We start from the raw sequence: 18,828 nt of genomic DNA on the forward strand, positions 1-18,828 counted from the left end.
TGCGGTAGTGTATTATGGTGGATCACCTTCCACACGACCGGACTAAAGTTGCCCGTTTGTTATAGCTACAGACTTCCTACTATTTCTGAACGTAGCCTTAGCTTCGCTCTCTGTCAAACCAATGTCAAATGTCAGTGGCATGTCACTTTGTATGGGGAGTACGTCGTATTTTAGGGTTCCGTCCGTATTTTCTTGCTAATAAATCTAATAATGTATATTATTTAATTTTGTTGACACTTATTTTCTAATTCTAACTGAAGGCCCAAGAGGCTGCCTATTCTCTAACAATTTAAAGTCTGCGCACCGCACAGTTGCCGTGAATCGTGATGGACGTGACGCACGCGTGTCGCTGCTGCCTGCGGTGTCCTCCGGACAAGGACCTGACGACGCCGTACACACATCTCGGCAAAACGGAGATATATGGCGACATGATCAAAGAGAGCTTCGATATACATGTAAGCAAAAGTATGACAATCTAGTTAAGATAAAAGATAGTCTATTCAAGTAGGCATAATTACAAAGCGCTTATGAACGTCAAATAAAGCTAGGTAGACCGGCTCCAACCCTACACCTCTGCCCCAAGAAGATTTCAATCCCCCCTCAATTGTAATTTGTCTAAATACACAAACAATAAATTGCGAAAACTTAAATGTTTTTGTTTGAATAATTGAACTTGCAGCTGGTGGTGCGCGGCTCGGGCTCGTGCGGCATCTGCTCTATGTGCGTGGGCCGCCTGCGAGACGCGAGCGACTTCAAGCTGCAAGTGCAGCGCAGCCAGGCGGAGCTGCAGGCGCGCACGCAGGGAGCGAGCGTCAAAGGTAGGACAACACTGCCCATCAAACGAGTAGTGAATTGTAGTAATTCCGTTGGAGCTCTTTACAGAAGTCTACTGAAAAGCTATGTTACGATCATAATTGATTTGCAATCTAGATGGTGGCACCATACACCCTCCTGCTAAGGGTTGACTGCCCAAATCCAATAGTGTTATTGGACTTCTTTAGAATTGCTGTTTGAACATAAATATAACAGGAAGTTGATGTGATTTGTATTCTGTTTGTTTGCTGTAGAGGAAGAATCTGCCGTTGAGCCAGAGAATCCAGAAATGCAGGAGGAAGATGGGACCAGTGAGCCTGTATCAGGTGAGTCTACTCCCCTTCAATGAACATTACTAATCATTATTTTTATATAATAAGCTGACAAGCAGTAATATCAATTGATGTTGTCTGTGTAGCAATCTTCAGATAATGTCATTGCTAAGCATTAGAAGACACATGTATGTGCTTGTCTAAGGTGTTGACATTGTGGGCCGAGACCACATCTTCTGGCAGTTTGTTCCGCACCCTCACTACTTGGTTGCTAATGGGAATGTGGTTTACAGTAGTGGTTACTAGGTTTGAATAGCTTGTGGCTGAACTAGCCTGTTGCTTATAAACTTGTATAATTGGTTCAGGTGAAGAGCCCCCGGTCAAACCGGAGATGCTGGAAGAAGATCAAACACCTGATGAGATATTGCGTGAGTAATTCGTTTTAACAACAGGTTTAGAAGATGTGTGATGTGTAAGCAATAGGCTATACATTTAAAACATAAGAATAAATGTGAATATTGAATCTATGGGTATTGGGGATTTGTAAAATATTGAATATTAAGATTTTATCATTAGTTTAACAACAGAAAAAAAGTGAAAGTAAAATGTATTACTTCAAGATAAAACGTGTATTTTACTAAGAAAAATCCTTTGACGTAACCATTGCAAAGAAGAAATTGCACTCTGTCGGGATAATGGCGCGGAATGTGGGGTTTAGTTTAATGTAGTGTTGGTTGCTCTAGATGACATGCTCCGGTTCAACATGGCGGCCGGAGACGCGGCGAGCGACGGGGGTGACCCGCTGTCGGGTGAGTACCTGCTTCATGTACTAGTCACTAGTTCAAGTGGAAATCAGACTTCAATTGCGCCTATAGCTACGTCTACACCTATTTAGACACGTTTATTATTTGACAATCCTAATTTAAATAAGCACAAAGTGCAGTTCTCTTTGGACAACTTTATAACTATTGATTGAAGGGTGTTTTGTTTAAAAAAAAATCCTTCAAATTTTTTATATCAAAAATATTAGAAAAATGTACTACGTTGCATAGTTAATGATTCATACTGTCATCTATCTGCAGGATTTTTTCTATTGTGCTTAAAATAAGAATATACTAATTAAACTTCATCATATAGTGATATGCACATGCAGTGGCATGGCAGCGTGGCCACACTGAACCAGATCTGTTGCACCCGGCACGACCCGGAGCGAGGGCGCGAGATCCCTGAATCGTCGACACAAACCACGGATAGTATATTTGTTTCAGGTGAAGAGCTCCTAGTCAAGCCAGAGTCGGCGAACGAAGATGTTACAGGTAATAACATTCATGAGATGTCTCGTAAGTACCAACTTGAATAGGAAACACAAACTGTATTATTGGTAAGGCTTTTCTCTAATCTACCAATATACTGGGACTGGGACTAAAGATTATAACATCAGAAATTCAAGAATACTATCTTCGAAATAAGATATAATGGCGTGTTAATTTTTGTAGCTACCTATTGCACTCCGGGCTATAATAAGTAGATTATTTAATTTAAGAATTTTAAGATCCATTAAGCCGGCCACACACACTAGGTTATAACCGATGGTTATGCCTGCACAGTTTACTTGTGCAGGCATAACTGAACGTGTGTATGACATGACTCCTTGCCTGCGCAAGCAAACTCCTTGCCTGCGCAAGCAAAATTGAAAATATCAAAATTTATATTTTTTGCCTGTCGGTTGTGCTTGCGCACTTCGCTTGCGCAGGCATAACTGAATGTGTGTGGCTGGCAGGCTTGATAGGCTTCAGTTATCCAGTGATTGCCGAGGGGATAGGTCGCAAGTAGGGCTTGCAAATATTCGAAACTTTCAGATATTCGAATATTCGACTTTTTCTGACGACGTATTCGAATAATTATTCGAATATTATAAAAAATAAGAAAAGGAACGAGAAATCGGTTTATTATCGTTTTATTCAAAAGCTTTTTTCACATATTGTTAAAACTAAGGATATTTGGCAGAAATCCACTTAATTGACTAGATTTTATCATCCTACTATTTATAAGATGCCCACATTTATAAAAACTAGTAAAACGCCAAAATTAGACGTATTTAATATTTCTAGATAAACTTATTATAAATGCGTCGTTGCGTGAAATAATATAACTTTAACCATCCAAACACCAGAGATGCGATTTATTTGAAATACTTCTATTTAAAATGCAAATACAAAATGCAAAATACCTATTTTGTATTTTGCATTTAAATGCCTTTTAGTAAAAAACAATTTGTATTTTATTTGAAATACTTTTCGAGATGTATTTTGCATTTTTAATATTCATTTCAAAATGCAAAATACTTTGCGATTAAGTTTAGCCAACATTACCAGTCAAGCAAAATGAAATGAACGAATGACGCCTGTATTGCCGAATTTGACCGATAGAGGCGCCTGCTAGCCATGCGCGCCCTTTTTAGGGTTCCGTATCCAAAGGGTAAAAACGGGACCCTATTACTAAGACTCCGCTGTCCGTCCGTCCGTCCGTCCGTCTGTCACCAGGCTGTATCTCACGAACCGTGATAGCTAGACAGTTGATTTTTTTTTTTTTTCATTTTCAGATGATGTATTTCTGTTGCCGCTATAACAACAAATACTAAAAACAGAATAAAATAAAGATTTAAGTGGGGCTCCCATACAACAAATGTGATTTTTGACCGAAGTTAAGCAACGTCGGGCGGGGACAGTACTTGGATGGGTGACCGTTTTTTTTGCTTGTTTTGCTCTATTTTTTGTTGATGGTGCGGAACCCTCCGTGCGCGAGTTCGACTCGCACTTGGCCGGGTTTTTTTTCTTTGGTCAGAGTGCGCGCCTGCGCCTTATAGCCGTTTAGACTCGCGGCTCGGCTCGCGGCACGTCTCGTGGCTCGCCTCGACACACTCGGCTTCGGCTTGTCAATTGGTTATTGATGAAATAAATAACACAAGCAGAGTAGACTTTAACGAATATATTAAAAGAAAATCAAAATTACAAGTACTTTGATGGTGACGCGGCAACATGTAGGCACACAGAGAGAGAGCGCCTATATGTTTAGTAGCCTATATAAACGAGTGCGAGACATTGCTCAGGCATTATTGGTAGGGGCTTGCGTTCATACTATTCTAAATTTCTAACATCCTCCACTGAACGCAAACCCATTGATTCGGTGAAGGCCTTGTGTTTTGGTTGATGCAAAGCCTTTGTCAATACGTCAGCCACCATTTCTTGAGACTTCATGTACTTAACCACAATTTGTTTGGTGGCTATCTTCTCTCTCACAAAGTGATACCGGACATCTATGTGTTTACTTCTAGCACGGAATGCCTCGGTACCTGAAATGCTAATTGCACTTTGGTTATCACAAAATATAGTTATTGGTAATTGTGAAAGCTCTGGCCAAAATTCATCTTGTAATTGCTTTAACCAGAGTGCCTCTTGTACAGCTGTAGATAACGACATGTACTCGGCTTCAGCAGTTGATAGAGCAATAGTTGGTTGACGTTTGGAACACCAACTTATGGCGGCACCCTGAAAAATAAATGTGTACCCAGTACACGATCTTCGGTCTTCAGTGTTACCGGCCCAATCAGCATCGCAGTAACCAGTAATATTTTCATTATTACCATTGAAGGTTAGTTTGTAATCGATTGTAGCCTTCAAATATCTTAGGACCCTCTTCAGTGTTGTCCAGTGTTGAGCAGTCGGCTGGTTATTGAATCTACTCAATGAATTGACAATATATGCTATGTCGGGTCTTGTCCCTTGAGACAAATACAATAAGCACCCAACGGCCTCATGATAAGGTATGTCAGCCAGTATCTCTTCACTACTTTCAGCTTTCTTCAACTGTATATTTGCTTCACTTGGAGTCCATACTGGTTTACTATCCAACATTCCAAACCGACTTAAAATTTTCTCTATATAAATAGATTGGTCAAGTGATATTTCTTTATTTTTGTTTTCGGTGATCTTGAAACCAATACATTGGGTCGCTCTTCCCATATCCTTCATATGAAACTTTTCTTTCAATTTTTCTTTGATCATATTAGCAGTGCTGTCATTGTTGAACAAGCATAGCAAGTCATCCACATATACAGTTACAAAAAATATATCTTCTTTGTTTAATATTCTATAGTAGATACATGGGTCCACCTTTGATCTGACTAACCCAATTTCCAATAAAACACTGTTTAATTTCTTGTTCCATTGTCTACTTGCTTGCTTTAGCCCATAGATGGCTTTGTTTAAACAACATACTTTATTTCTTTGTTCAAAATAAGGTGGCGGAGACATATATATTTCTTCTTCAACATCGCCCTGAAGAAACGCTGTAACAGCGTCCATTTGATGTATTTTTAGATGATATTTTGCAGCTAATCCAATGAGATATCTAACAGAGGAGTATCTTACAACAGGTGCATAGATCTCATGGTAGTCAATTCCTTTTGTCTGTTTATAACCTTTAATAACAAGCCTGGCTTTATAACGTGTTATATCTCCATTTTCGTTCATTTTTGTTTTATACACCCATTTGCATGGAATAACTTTTTTACCAGCCGGTTTATCCACTAGAGACCAGGTATTATTTTTTATTAACGATTGATATTCTTCATGCATCGCTTTTATCCACTCTGTCGCCTTATCATCTTTAAGAGCCTCTTCAAGGCTCTGAGGATCGCTGTTTAGCAGACTTGGTGTTGACTCAGCGTTCATGCACATGTAAGAAGTCGGTTTTAAATCGGTACCCTGCTTGTCACGGCGTGGGCGGAGTTTTTCTTTGTACGACTGAGGAGTATGAAAGCTCTCATTATTATCAGGTAAGAATGTTTCATCTGTGGGATCTTCATCTACTATAGGACTTGAGCTTGATGATTCGGGCTCTATCGGAGTCCTCGGTGTAGTTGGAACGTCTGTAAGACAATCACACACAGTAGAACTTGAGCTTGGTGTATCTGAAGTTTCCAGTGTAGTGTCTTCGTCATCATCATCATTATCATCTTCATCATCATCTTCAGACCTCACTTCAGGCTGTTCCGTTAAAGGTAAGTATATCACATTTTTCTTTACATTTTTTACTTTACTTTTCAAATTTATGTTTCTAACCTGTTTTGTTTTTGTTTCAGAGTTTTCAGGCGTGGCAGGAACTATATTTCGCTTAACACTTGATTCGAGAAATACGACATCTCTACTCATGATTATTTTCTTGGTTTTAGGATCCATAAACCGGTACCCTTTAGTACATTCCGAATAACCAACAAAAATAAACTCACTTGATTTTGCATCCAGTTTCTGTCGTTTTTCTTTTGGTACATGCACCATTGCCTTGCATCCAAATATTCTCATATGGCTCAAATCTGGTTTATTTCCGGTCCATACTTCTTCAGGTGTGATGTAGGCAAGTGCACGAGTTGGCGAGCGATTTACAATATACGCCGCAGTCGCCACTGCCTCAGCCCACAGGTCATTCTGTAAACCAGCATTTAAGATCATACATTTAGCACGTTCAATAAGCGTTCGGTTCATACGTTCCGACATCCCATTCTGTTCGGGTGTGTATGGAGTGGATGTCTGGTGCATTATGCCATTTTTCTTCAAATAAACATCAAAGTTTTTATTTACATATTCTTTCCCATTGTCACTGCGCACCATCTTTATCTTTTTATTCAACTCATTTTCTACACGACATTTAAATTCTAAAAATTTATCGAATACCTCGGCTTTACTCTTGATAAAATACACAAAAACTTTCCTTGAATAATCATCAATAAAAGTTGTAAAGTACCTGCAACATCCAACTGATGCGGTTTGTAGCGGACCACATACATCACTATGGATTAGCTCTAGCAACTCTTTTGCCCGGGAGCCACTGCTTGGAAATGGTTGTCTTGTTTGCTTTCCTTCTAAGCATGAAACACATGTTACACAACTTTCAGACTGCTGTACTAATTGAACACCGGTAGCACAGTTTGGTATTTTATCAACATCATTAAAATTCAAATGCCCCATTCTCTGATGCATTAAGTAGGTATCTGTCGCTGTCGTAGCTGTCATCGCCTTAACTTCCTTATTAAAAACATTAAGCTTATAGGTATTGTTCATTTCAGTGCAAGTAGCTACTATTTGCCCGGTCTGGTTTTTTATGTCACAGCCTTTTTTATGAAAATCAATTTTACAGCCAGCTTTAATTATCATACCCACAGATAACAAATTAGTAGCCATTTCAGGTACAAATAATACTTCTCTCACCAGAATTGCATTACTTCCTCCATTTTTGTCTGGTACCTGTATTGATAAATCGCCACAACATTCTACATCTAATTGTTGGTTGTTAGCAATTGTTATGCTTTTAATAGGCGGATTTCTTACATTTTCCAACCATTCTCGGTGCGGTGTTGAATGATGTGAACACCCAGTGTCCACATACCAGTTCATATCATTATTTGACTGCATGGCTGAAAATGCAGCGATGAAACCACAATTATCTTTATTATTTTTAGCATCTGATTTATTCTTCTTGTGCCAACAATTCTTGCTCAAATGCCCGTACTTGTTGCATGTAAAACAACGCGGACCCTTAGGTTTAGTCTGAGACGGAGACTGATTACTTTTGGAATATTTATTTTTGGAGTTTGTGTAGAAAGCGGTACTAGCGGTAGTGTCAGTTCTTGTCACCTCTTGCAAGAGCTTTGTTTTTATCAAGTCTGCACTAATTTTCACACCGGAACTCTCTATTCCCATTATCATAGGCTTGTAAACATCCGGCAAGCCTGCTAACATCAGTGTCCCGAGCCACTCATCATCTACTTCAAATGATATATTTCGCAACTTGTGCGCTGAAGACATTAATTTATTCACATAATCTTCTATGCTACTACTGTTTTCTAAGGTTGTATTTATCAAGTCTTTTAATAAACCAACTTTCCGTAGCAAACCTGAGTCTTGAAATGCTTGTGTTAAATTGTCCCATACCTCTTTCGCTGAATTTGCCTCTTGTATATGAACATATAACATGGGATCCACTAAGAGTATAAGCTTTGATTTTGCCTTTAAGTCTTTCTTAGCATCTGTATCTGTACCTTCAACACAGTTCCAAAGTTCCTCATGTTGAAGATAGGCTTTGACGGCGAAACTCCAACTTGTCCAGTTGTCACGGCCTGTGAGCTTTTCTATGGCCATCATATGACTGTTTGATGCCATCTTTTACAACTTATATGCTGAAAAGCTGAAAAAATAAACTCCGGCGACCGAAACTAAACTCGACTTTTGAGGTTAAGTTCCCGAGATTTTATTACTTTATTTTACGTTAATCACTTAATATTTCTCGAAACTAACTTTAACAGGTAGGGAGAGGCCCATAACCTGATGAAATAAATAACACAAGCAGAGTAGACTTTAACGAATATATTAAAAGAAAATCAAAATTACAAGTACTTTGATGGTGACGCGGCAACATGTAGGCACACAGAGAGAGAGCGCCTATATGTTTAGTAGCCTATATAAACGAGTGCGAGACATTGCTCAGGCATTATTGGTAGGGGCTTGCGTTCATACTATTCTAAATTTCTAACAGTTATAAACCTTATGCCGTGCCGTTAGTGTTTAAATTATATTAGCTCGACGAGCTTGCGAGCCACGAGACGAGTCGCGAGCCCACCGCTTACACTCGCGTCTCGTGGCGCGGCTCGCGACTCGTCTCGTGGCTCGCGCGAGAGTCTAAACCGGTTATTATGACCAAAATGTCATGCATAAGGTGCCATGTTATTAGACGTTTTTGTTCGGCTCGGCATTGTGTCTCTATTTCTCATGATAAATACCTAAAATAAATAAAAATATCCGAGATTTGGTCAAAAGGTATTTTATTTAGAAAAAGTATTTTGAAAATACCTATTTTGCATTTAGCATTTGAAATACAAAACGCAAAACTATTTGGTATTTTGCATTTGAAATAGTAAATCTGAAAAGTATTTTGCATTTTGTATTTAAATGCTTTTTTAAAACCATTTTGTACATCTCTGCCAAACACCTAGGTATGTAAGAATTTTTTTTAGTAGGTAATTATTTTCCGATTTAAATTAACTTGTAATCACTCAGAGGCCTGTAAAAAGGCCTTTAATTTCATTGTATTTTGAATCTTTATTGACTTTATTTGTTTTGGCAAGTTATTATTCCTAATGGTCGGCTAATTATATAATATTGGAATATTTAAGGGAAAAAGTTAGTTGAGTACTGGGTGGATTATTCGTCAGCTAAAGGTGCATGGTTAGATTACCAAGTTGGGCAGGTTTGGTATGATTAAATTTGAGAATTGCGATAAGTGGCAAGGTTTAGACTTCAAAAATTCGCTTAACGCGCATAACGTACGCTTGTACTGAATAAACATAATGACCCTTTAACTTAAAACTTACGCACCGTAAAAATAACATACTTTTTGATTTCGTTTTCTTTTAAATTGAGTTAGGTTTCACTGTATTCACGAAGTCTATCGAGAGGAATACAGTAAAAATATTATTTCCTTCGTATTTGGGTACCTACCGTTCCTCATTCACTGTAAATACCCGTAAAACACACAGAAACTGTAACTACAGCAGATGACATAGATTTTTTATAGTAATAAAAAATATTCGAATATTCGAAACCTGAGCGGCCGAATATTCGAATATCAAAACAGGTCGAATATTCGACAAATTCGAATATTCGAATTGCAAGCCCTAGTCGCAAGTCACTGTGCAACAATGTCGTCTCGCAAACTAAATGCAATTGTAGAGGATTTTTAGTAGATTTTTAGGGTTCCGTAACCAAAGGGTAAAACGGGACCCTATTACTAAGACTCCACTGTCCGTCCGTCCGTCTGTCACTAGGCTGTATCTCATGAACTATGCTAGTTAGACTGTTGAAATGTTCACAGATGATCTATTTCTGTTGCCTCTAGTACAACAAATACTAAAAAACCGGCCAAGTGCGAGTCGGAGTGGGGCTCCCATGATTTTTTTTCCGTTTTTATAGATAATGGTACGGTACCCTTCGTGCGCGAGTCCCACTCGCACTTGGCCAGTTTTATTATTTTTTATGTGTGGAGCGGATTCATGGTTTGTATGCGTGTATGGCTGACGAAATATAAACCTAAAGCTTTGGTTTCCTCCGATAGCGGTGCTGTTATATAGCGGCCGTCTCCATACAAATACTACGACATCCATATTTAGCCGTATTATTTAGTATGGAGACGGCCGCTATATGACGGCACCGCTATCCTAGGAAAACCGATCTTAATAGCGCTATTGCGTCTACGTCAACCACCGCTACCGGTGCCATGATGGTTTGAACTGAGAGTTTGTGCAGGTTTGTCGTTACGTGTGTGTGCCCTATGGAACTCGGTCGTGCCTGTTGGTTTTGCTTGCACAAGCAAAACCGACACGCAAAACCTAGTGTGTGTGGCCAGCTTTATACAGTAAGTACCCCAACTTAAGTGCTTACCCACTACCCACGCCGCCATACTCGATGTATAGAAAAGTGCATACTCAGCCTGGGGTCCGATTGGCAACTAATCCCAAAAATTGCCGTAGGCACTAGTTTTTACGAAAACGACTGCCATTTGACCTTTCAACCCATAGGAGAGACTAGGCCTTACTGGGAATAGTCCGGTTTCCTCACGATGTTTCCTTCACCGTGTGCTGCGTAAAAATACATTGTTTCAAGCATTCTTTTTGTCTAAATACTTATACCAAACTCTATCGCGATAATCCTCGCTCGACAATGCGAGTCTTTAATACCTACTCAACCTACTGTTAAATTATAAATGTAAGACACGGCATGACGTAGAGTTGTTGTTGTAGCGGAGGAGCGGGCGGTCAAGTCGGAGGTGTCGGACGCGGCGAGTGACGAGGACTGCGTGTCGGGTGAGTACTGCCACACCACGAGTCATTCCCACTAGTTACCACTAAGTTCTTGCCGGTGGTAAGTACTGGAAAAAAAAATCTCAGTAGGTACCACCAAACCGAGTTGGTTGGTTGGTGGATTTAGTAAAGCTGGGCGTAATTGAAATGCGAGCGTGTGCTGGCTGGTCCGAGCAGTCAGCCCATCCGAAGCGCTTTATAAGCTGGTTTAGTAACAACCATATGGCTCCTCTACACGATGGGCCAACACCGGCCACTCTAAGGGACGCATTTATGCGTTAGAGGGAGCAAGTGATATTGCTATCTCATTCTACCGCATGGCTGCGTCCCTTGGAGTGGCCGGCGTTGGCCCATCGTGTAGAGGAGCCAATATAAACCTGGCCTGTACTTATTTAGCCTGACTAAATTATGAATATTTAGTTCTGCGTCATATTATAATAGAACGAAATGAAGTAGCTTTAAGTATTGAAATATTAGTAATAGCTTTAAGTATATAAGTGGTAACTACTGGGTTTTTTTGTACTGGTAACAACTTAGTGGTAACTAGTTGGAATAGCCCCAACACTACGATACTACTGCACATATTACGATACGAGCCACACTACATTATACTTACGTAAGTACGTGCGTACGACTCATCTAATACGAGCAATTCTTGTATATTTATTTATATATATGTCGGAGAATGGCGTAATTGTGCCATCTATCGGCTTTGAGAGGCGTTTCATCACGCAATATTTGACAAATACCTAGAGCAAACTAGGTTGTTACAGCTAGTACACCCGAGTGGCGTTCGGCGCAGTTCCGCCAAGGCGTCATAGAGTGCGCTGTCAAAAACAAATGAAATCCAGAATAATTGAAGTCATGCTGTCAATCAATCTTCAGATGAGAATATTGAGAATGTACGGGAGAAGATGACGTCTGTGGCGGTTCCTGGGTCTAATCCACTGGTTTGCTTTGAATAAGAAGTGTAACGTGTGCTATGATTTGTAATCGGCCTTATCCAGTAAATACTGTGAGTTGAATAACGTATTTCATTGACGAGGGCTCGTCATCCATGATTGAACGTCCTGATGTGCTCCTGATAGTATGATACGCCCACGATTCCCGACATATATAATTATATTTCGGGGATCTCGGAAACGGCTCTAACGATTTCGATGAAATTTGCTATATGGGGGCTTTCGGGGGCGAAAAATCGATCTAGCTGTGGGTAGGTTGTGAAGAACCTTATTAGTTAAGTATAATAATAATGTATAATGAAAATTTACATACTGTATTTGTTTAGTGTTAATTAGTAATTTAAGTATTACTTTTTTGAACACTTATTATGATTTTTTCTCTCTTCAATGCATTCACTGTGATTTTGCTGTATTGAGTGAACTTATAATTACCTATATATTTTTTTTATTATTGTGTAAAAGGGGAATGTGTAAGTAAGATAACTTAAATTATATTTGATCTTGCGTTTTAGTAAATATTATGATAGAATGTTCAAGTTGAGCCAAATACAGAAATTGTAAAATGAAAAGTAAAAAAGGGGGTTGTGGGTATTAGGTTGTGATGATTATGAATATGCATGTGGGTATGTACTAGAAATATACCAGTTAGTCTTGATCCGAGCACGTAGTTTTATTGACGCATCCCTATAACATAACACTACCTAGGTCTTATCTCTGGAAAACGCCCATTTTTGAGTTTTTATATGTTGTCGCCCGGATATTATTCATTATGGTATGTAATGTACCACCCATACTCGTGATTATATAGCGAGGATATTTTTAGATTGCATGTACCGGAGATGAAAATGTTAAGATGTATGTGGGGCGTGACGAGAATAGATAGGATAAGGGATCAGTATATAAGATTCCGTCCAGTTTAATGGCTATAGATCTTCCCCATTCTTGGTCACTTCTGGTATTGGGCAGGGAAGTAATCTGGGACCCTTAATGTTCCTCATTCTCATAAACGACTTACCAGCAGAAATTAAGTTCTCGACCTGTCTGTTATTTGCTGATGATTTAAAATTAGCTCTCCCGATTAGTGATCCCAGTGATCCCACGTTACTTCAGCTTGATATAGAGGCCACTTGTAATTGGGCATCAAAAAATAGCCTCACCCTAAACAAAGACAAATGCTCGGTAATGACATATGCCCGAGTTCGCCAGCCTATACTACCAATATACTCTGCAGAGCGAATCCATGAAGCGAACCAATGAAATTAAAGACCTTGGTGTCTCGTTTGATTCCCAACTAATATTTAATCCACACATAGTCAACATTGGTAATGACGCTAGAAGATGTTTGGGATTCATCATTCGGCAAGCTAAACCATTTACCAATCAGCACGCCATTACCATCTTGTATAACGCTTACGTGCGTAGCAAGCTGGAGACGAATGCCATCATCTGGAGCCCCCATGAGCAACAATACGTGCTGCTATTGGAAAGAGTGCAAAAATCGTTTGTGCGATTTCTATATAAGAAAATATACGGCGCATACCCTTTCCTATATCCAACGCTCTTCATATATGGTATGGTAAACTATACTTCCCTTGAAGCCCGAAGAAACATATACTTAATTAAATATTTTTTCCATTTAATACGAGGTCAATTAACAAATTCCCAGCTGTTAGCACAAATACCGTTGCGCGTTCCCCGTTTATCAAACAAACAACTCCGTACTCGCCGCCGCGATCTGTTCGGCATCCCTCCGGCGCGCACGCGCGCTCTTGCCTCCTCTCCACTGCACCACGCGTTGAAATTGATGAATGACATACTGGACAGTGACAAGCAGCTTGACATTTTCTTCTCCTCCGATACTAAATTTTTAAGTGCATCATCTCGCTACTTGGAAAATATTGTAACCCCTAGCTCAATTGTAGAATCTGTGACATAATGATAATGATCACTCGTAAGTAAGATTAGATTATATTGTACTGTGAAATAATGATAATATGTTGAAATTTCGTTTGGATTATATTGTAGTGTAATATTTGGTAATAAAAAAGTAGTTAATAATGTGACATACATACATACATAATAAGAATAATTTATTGTAAATTCATTATGACATAATAATATATAACCTCCTCCTTTTTTTGAAGTCGGTTAAAAATGAGTGACCTATTTTATGATATAGTTCGACATGAAACAGTTGATAGAATTGTATACATAGAGATTAATATGTTGTAATCACAGAGAGATTAATATGTTGAATTGTATAATATTAGAATGTATACAATAATATAATATAATAAATAATACTAACAACACTATTAGCTCGTAAGGTTTATCTGTAAGTGCTAGTATGTATAAAATAAACAACAACAATAAACAACAATAAGAGGAAGCCTCATAGTAGCAAAAGTAAGGGCGAATCGCCTAGCGTGGTACTGGCCTGTGATGTGAAGGGATGATAGTCATGTGACGAGAAAGGTATTACGAATGAATGTGGATGGAAGTAAGACAAATGGAAAACCAAGGAAAAGGTGGATAGACTGTTGAGAGATGATATGATACGAACGCAAGTGAATGAACAGCACAGATGACGGGCGACAGAGAAGTATGGAGGAAAAAGACATGCTGCGCCGACCCCAAGCGATTGGGATAATGGCAATGCGATAGATGATGATGATGGTTGTGTTTGTTATAGCTTGGTTAAAATAAAAATATTGCCGATGCCGATAACACAATGCCGAGATGTTTGTAAATTTAATCATACGCGTTATAACACTTACAACCTGTTTAAATTGTTTTGTAAATGTGTGTTCCAGTGTGTTCGGAGGGCAGCGCCGCCCGCGCCAGGGAACAGCTCGCGATGGCTTGTTCCGTGGTGCTCGAGCGCCTCCGCGGCGACGAGACTGTTCACAGTGGAGACAAACCATACCGCTGCGAACACTGTGGCAAACATTTCATGAACAAGTCTGTTTTACGAGAACACATTCAACACACCCACTCATTGACCGGACAGAAACCATTTGCTTGTGATTTTTGTAGTTCTACGTTTCAAACCGAATTTCTTGTGATAGAACACGAGAAGAGCGAACACGGTGTTACAAATTTCATATGTGCTGAATGTGAGTATACAACAAGTTCCAAGAAAAGTTTGGAGACTCATTTAAAGAGTCACTCTTTGGAGAACAATTTTAATTGTAGTCACTGTAGTTACACAAGTTCTCGTAAACGTGATTTACACAAACACCAAACAATACACTTGGCTAGAAAGCCTTTAAAGTGTAGTGACTGTGATTTTAAATGCAATGTTGAATCAAACCTGCGACGTCACCAGAAGACGCACAACCGGAGGCACCAGAGAATACTCACTAGAAAAAAACCTTACAAATGTAGTCATTGCAACTACAAGTGCAGTGTTAGTACTAATTTACGAAGACACAAAAGGATACATACTGGAGCGAAGCCATTTCAGTGTAGCCACTGTGGTTACAAATGCAGTCAGAAGTCAAACTTACAAAAACACCTGATGATACATACTGGAGCAAAGCCATTTCAATGTAGCTACTGTGAATACAAATGCAGTCGGAAGTCACACTTACAACAACACCTGATGACACATACTGGGGCGAAGCCATTTCAGTGTAGCCACTGTGATTACAAATGCAGTCAGAAGTCAAACTTACAAAAACACCTGATGATACATACTGGAGCAAAGCCATTTCAATGTAGCCACTGTGATTACAAATTTAATCTGAAGTCACACTTACAACAACACTTGATGACACATACTGGGGCGAAGCCATTTCAGTGTAGCTACTGTGAATACAAATGCAGTCGGAAGTCACACTTACAACAACACCTGAGGACACATACTGGGGCGAAGCCAATTCAGTGTAGCCACTGTGATTACAAATGCAGTCACAAGTCAGCCTTACAAAGACACCTGATGATACATACCGGGGCGAAGCCATTTCAGTGTAGCCATTGTGATTACAAATGCAGCCGGAAGTCACACTTACAAAAACACCTACTGAAACATACTGGGCCGAATCAATTTAAATGTAGTGATTGCGACTACAAATGCAGACTGGAATCACATTTAAAAAGACACCAGACGAAGCATACTATGGCGAATTCATAACAATGTGACAGTGGCGAAGTGTCCTCAGACTGTAGACTTGCACAATCACCAAAAGATACATTCAGGAGAGATTAGAAGCGGTACAAATGTTATAGTCTCTAGACTCTTTAGTAGAAAATATATTTAGTCTCTACTAATCAGAAGTTCCATGAATATACCCACTACGCAAGTTGACATAAGAACGCGTTACAAATCCACCTTAGAACAAAACATTTCTTCTAAAGTAGTTAAAAAAATGTGATCCGCTAGTTACCGGTGGAGCATGTGTTAGGTGTGTGCTGTGTGATGTGCAGTGATCGGTTTTTTGGATTCGACATGGGGTGAACGACCTCAATCATTATGTTTGTATGGATATGCCCCGGGAATCCGGGCTTTATGTTGTTAGAAAAGGCAAAAAAATACAATGTGTTTATTTTATTACACTTTAAAACATCTAAGTAGCTGAAAGACGACTTACTCACCGCTCTTTTGTCTAAATCGAACAAATGAGCACAAGTGTTTATACTGACAGCTCATTTGCTGCCTCCAAAGCGGCACATTGTGTACCGTTTGGATAAAAGTTCGGCGAGTAAGTACGCGTGTCTATCAGCTAATATATGGTTACTACGGGTTAATTGTTTGAATTAGTTATCAAAAAGTGAATTACACTTCTTTCAACTGAGAGGTAGTTTGAGAAAAACAATGTCCACAATGTCAAATGGTTTTATTGCTCACCAAAAATATAAAGCAACAACATTAACATTATAAACTTAAACTAAAAATAGTACATAAACAGCTGGCCTTACTAACATGCGATTTCATAACCACTATAAATCTCTCCAACAATTTAAAAAATGTGAACTCTTTAGCTTTGATATTCTTACAATAAAATTTAGAAAAACAATATAAATTTAATGTTCGGTTTGTATAAAATTAAAATAAATAATCATTATTTTTTCAATATTCGGTTTGTTCGGTATCGCGGGAAACTGTCGTATCTATATTAACTTTTCTACTTGATATCCCGCGAGGGAGAATCCAAATAACGGATCACTGGTGATGTGTGTGTCGTGGTTCCCTTGCACGCGCGTGCACGGTGTGTTCCCGGTGTCGCGCCGGCGTGTGTCGCGCAGGACGAGCGAGGGCGTGTGTCGCGGCGAGAGGTGCTCGCTAGCCGAGGGGCTCCGACACACACTACACTGGACTGTATGCAGAATAATAAGTAGAACGTGTTTTGTAATATAATATCAAACTCTGATTTAAACTTTCACGATTTTTACACATTATTAAATTATACAACGGGACTTAATCGCGTATCTAAGTTTTAAGATTTGCCTCCGACGTTTCGAGGACGGCGTTGTCCCCGTGGTCTCGGACGACCACGACCACAACGCCGTCCTCGAAACGTCAGAGGTAAATCTTAAAACTTAGATACGCGATTAAGTCCCGTTGTATAATTTAATAATATCAAACTAATGTAGTATGTTGTTTTTATTGTACCTATTTAATATCCCACACCGAGCTGTACCGCTGTGGTGGATGGTAACAAGTTCCCCAGCAGCTCCGGCCCGGCAGGACGACTCCTGTTCCAATTTCAACCTCCTGAGACTCTGTGTAATTATTAAATATATTTTGAACTGTTGTGCAGTAACTAAAATTTCCAAATTCTAAAACAAACAAATGCTAATTCCTCCGCCGGAACCGCGACCCGGCAGGATTATAAACGACCACGTGGAAGATATTCTGCGGGATCGGAAGCCCTAGTCGCGGGACGTCTCCGGGCCTCGACGAGTATGCAAGTACCAGTAAGTACACTCACGCTCCGTGATTATTACGCCTCTTAGGGTTCTAGCCAATTGGACATTCCATAGCGTAAGTATAGAATAACCAATTTAGCTAGGACACTAAATGGCGTAACAATCGCGGAGTGTCATCAGTCATCACGCTCCATTATACGTAACGCACACCATCGTACGTAGTAATAAAGGGCTGTCCATCTCCTGTAGTAGTCGAGCCGACAGCTATGGAACAGACACCCCGAGTGACACCTACACGAGTATATACACTCGCATTAGATACATCGAGTTATGAAACAATTAACTTTGTATGTGGATGAAGTCCTGAATGATGGGAGACACTGACACTTGCTGTGCTCCAAAGTGCACGACGCGTTGCCGTGCTCCAAAAGGCTGGCAACCTTGGACTGTTCCAACTTTTTAAATAAGGGAATTAACCTAATAAGTTTATAAAAGTAAATTAAGAAAAAAAAAATCTTTCATTTGATATAATTCACGATTGTTACCTATATAACTGATATTGAGGGTATAAAAATACCACTTACCTGTTTATTTATACCTTTAGTCACAGTTGGGCAGAGGGTAAACAGGACCTTTTTTTTTCAATTCTGTTGGGTTTTACTATCAATTTTTCCTTCCAATATTAGTTGTAGTTTATTATATTTGTCATTTCTGTATATGTGTCCAAAGTATGATATTTTTCTTCTTTTTACCGTGATCAAAACCTCTAACTTTTTCTTCATTCTTTTCATTACTTCAAATTTTCAAATGCTTCTATTTTTATTTTAATATTGGAAGGAAAAATTGATAGTAAAAGGGGAAGGGGAAGAAGGAGGGTCACCTGGCTTGACAACATTAAAAAATGGACGAACGTGGATAACGCAGCCATACTGGCAAGAATGGGTAAGAGCAGGAGAGAGATGGCAAAGGTGGTCGCCGACGTCCGTTAGGGCATGGCAAA

General features: G+C 39.4%; 1 protein-coding gene across 5 annotated transcripts; it reads left to right on the top strand.

The window, feature by feature from the left end:
* Window positions 1-322: 322 nt before the first annotated feature.
* Window positions 323-16,121, top strand: LOC134657939 (gastrula zinc finger protein XlCGF57.1-like). 5 transcript variants are annotated; one of them, XM_063513535.1, is made up of 7 exons: window positions 323-455; window positions 680-818; window positions 1,068-1,139; window positions 1,451-1,513; window positions 1,829-1,894; window positions 10,936-11,002; window positions 14,787-16,121. In XM_063513535.1, exons 1-7 carry the CDS (start codon window positions 327-329, stop codon window positions 16,090-16,092), a joined length of 1,842 nt encoding a protein of 613 aa, XP_063369605.1. In that variant the 5' UTR covers window positions 323-326; the 3' UTR covers window positions 16,093-16,121. The 5 variants fall into 5 exon arrangements, with proteins under 5 accessions (XP_063369605.1, XP_063369603.1, XP_063369607.1 ...); XM_063513533.1 differs by having other exon boundaries at window positions 10,936-10,998; window positions 14,771-16,121; XM_063513537.1 differs by lacking the exon at window positions 10,936-11,002 and having other exon boundaries at window positions 14,771-16,120.
* Window positions 16,122-18,828: the final 2,707 nt, after the last annotated feature.

The sequence above is a fragment of the Cydia amplana genome, chromosome 21 (genome assembly GCF_948474715.1).
Source record: "Cydia amplana chromosome 21, ilCydAmpl1.1, whole genome shotgun sequence".
NCBI lineage: Eukaryota > Metazoa > Arthropoda > Insecta > Lepidoptera > Tortricidae > Cydia > Cydia amplana.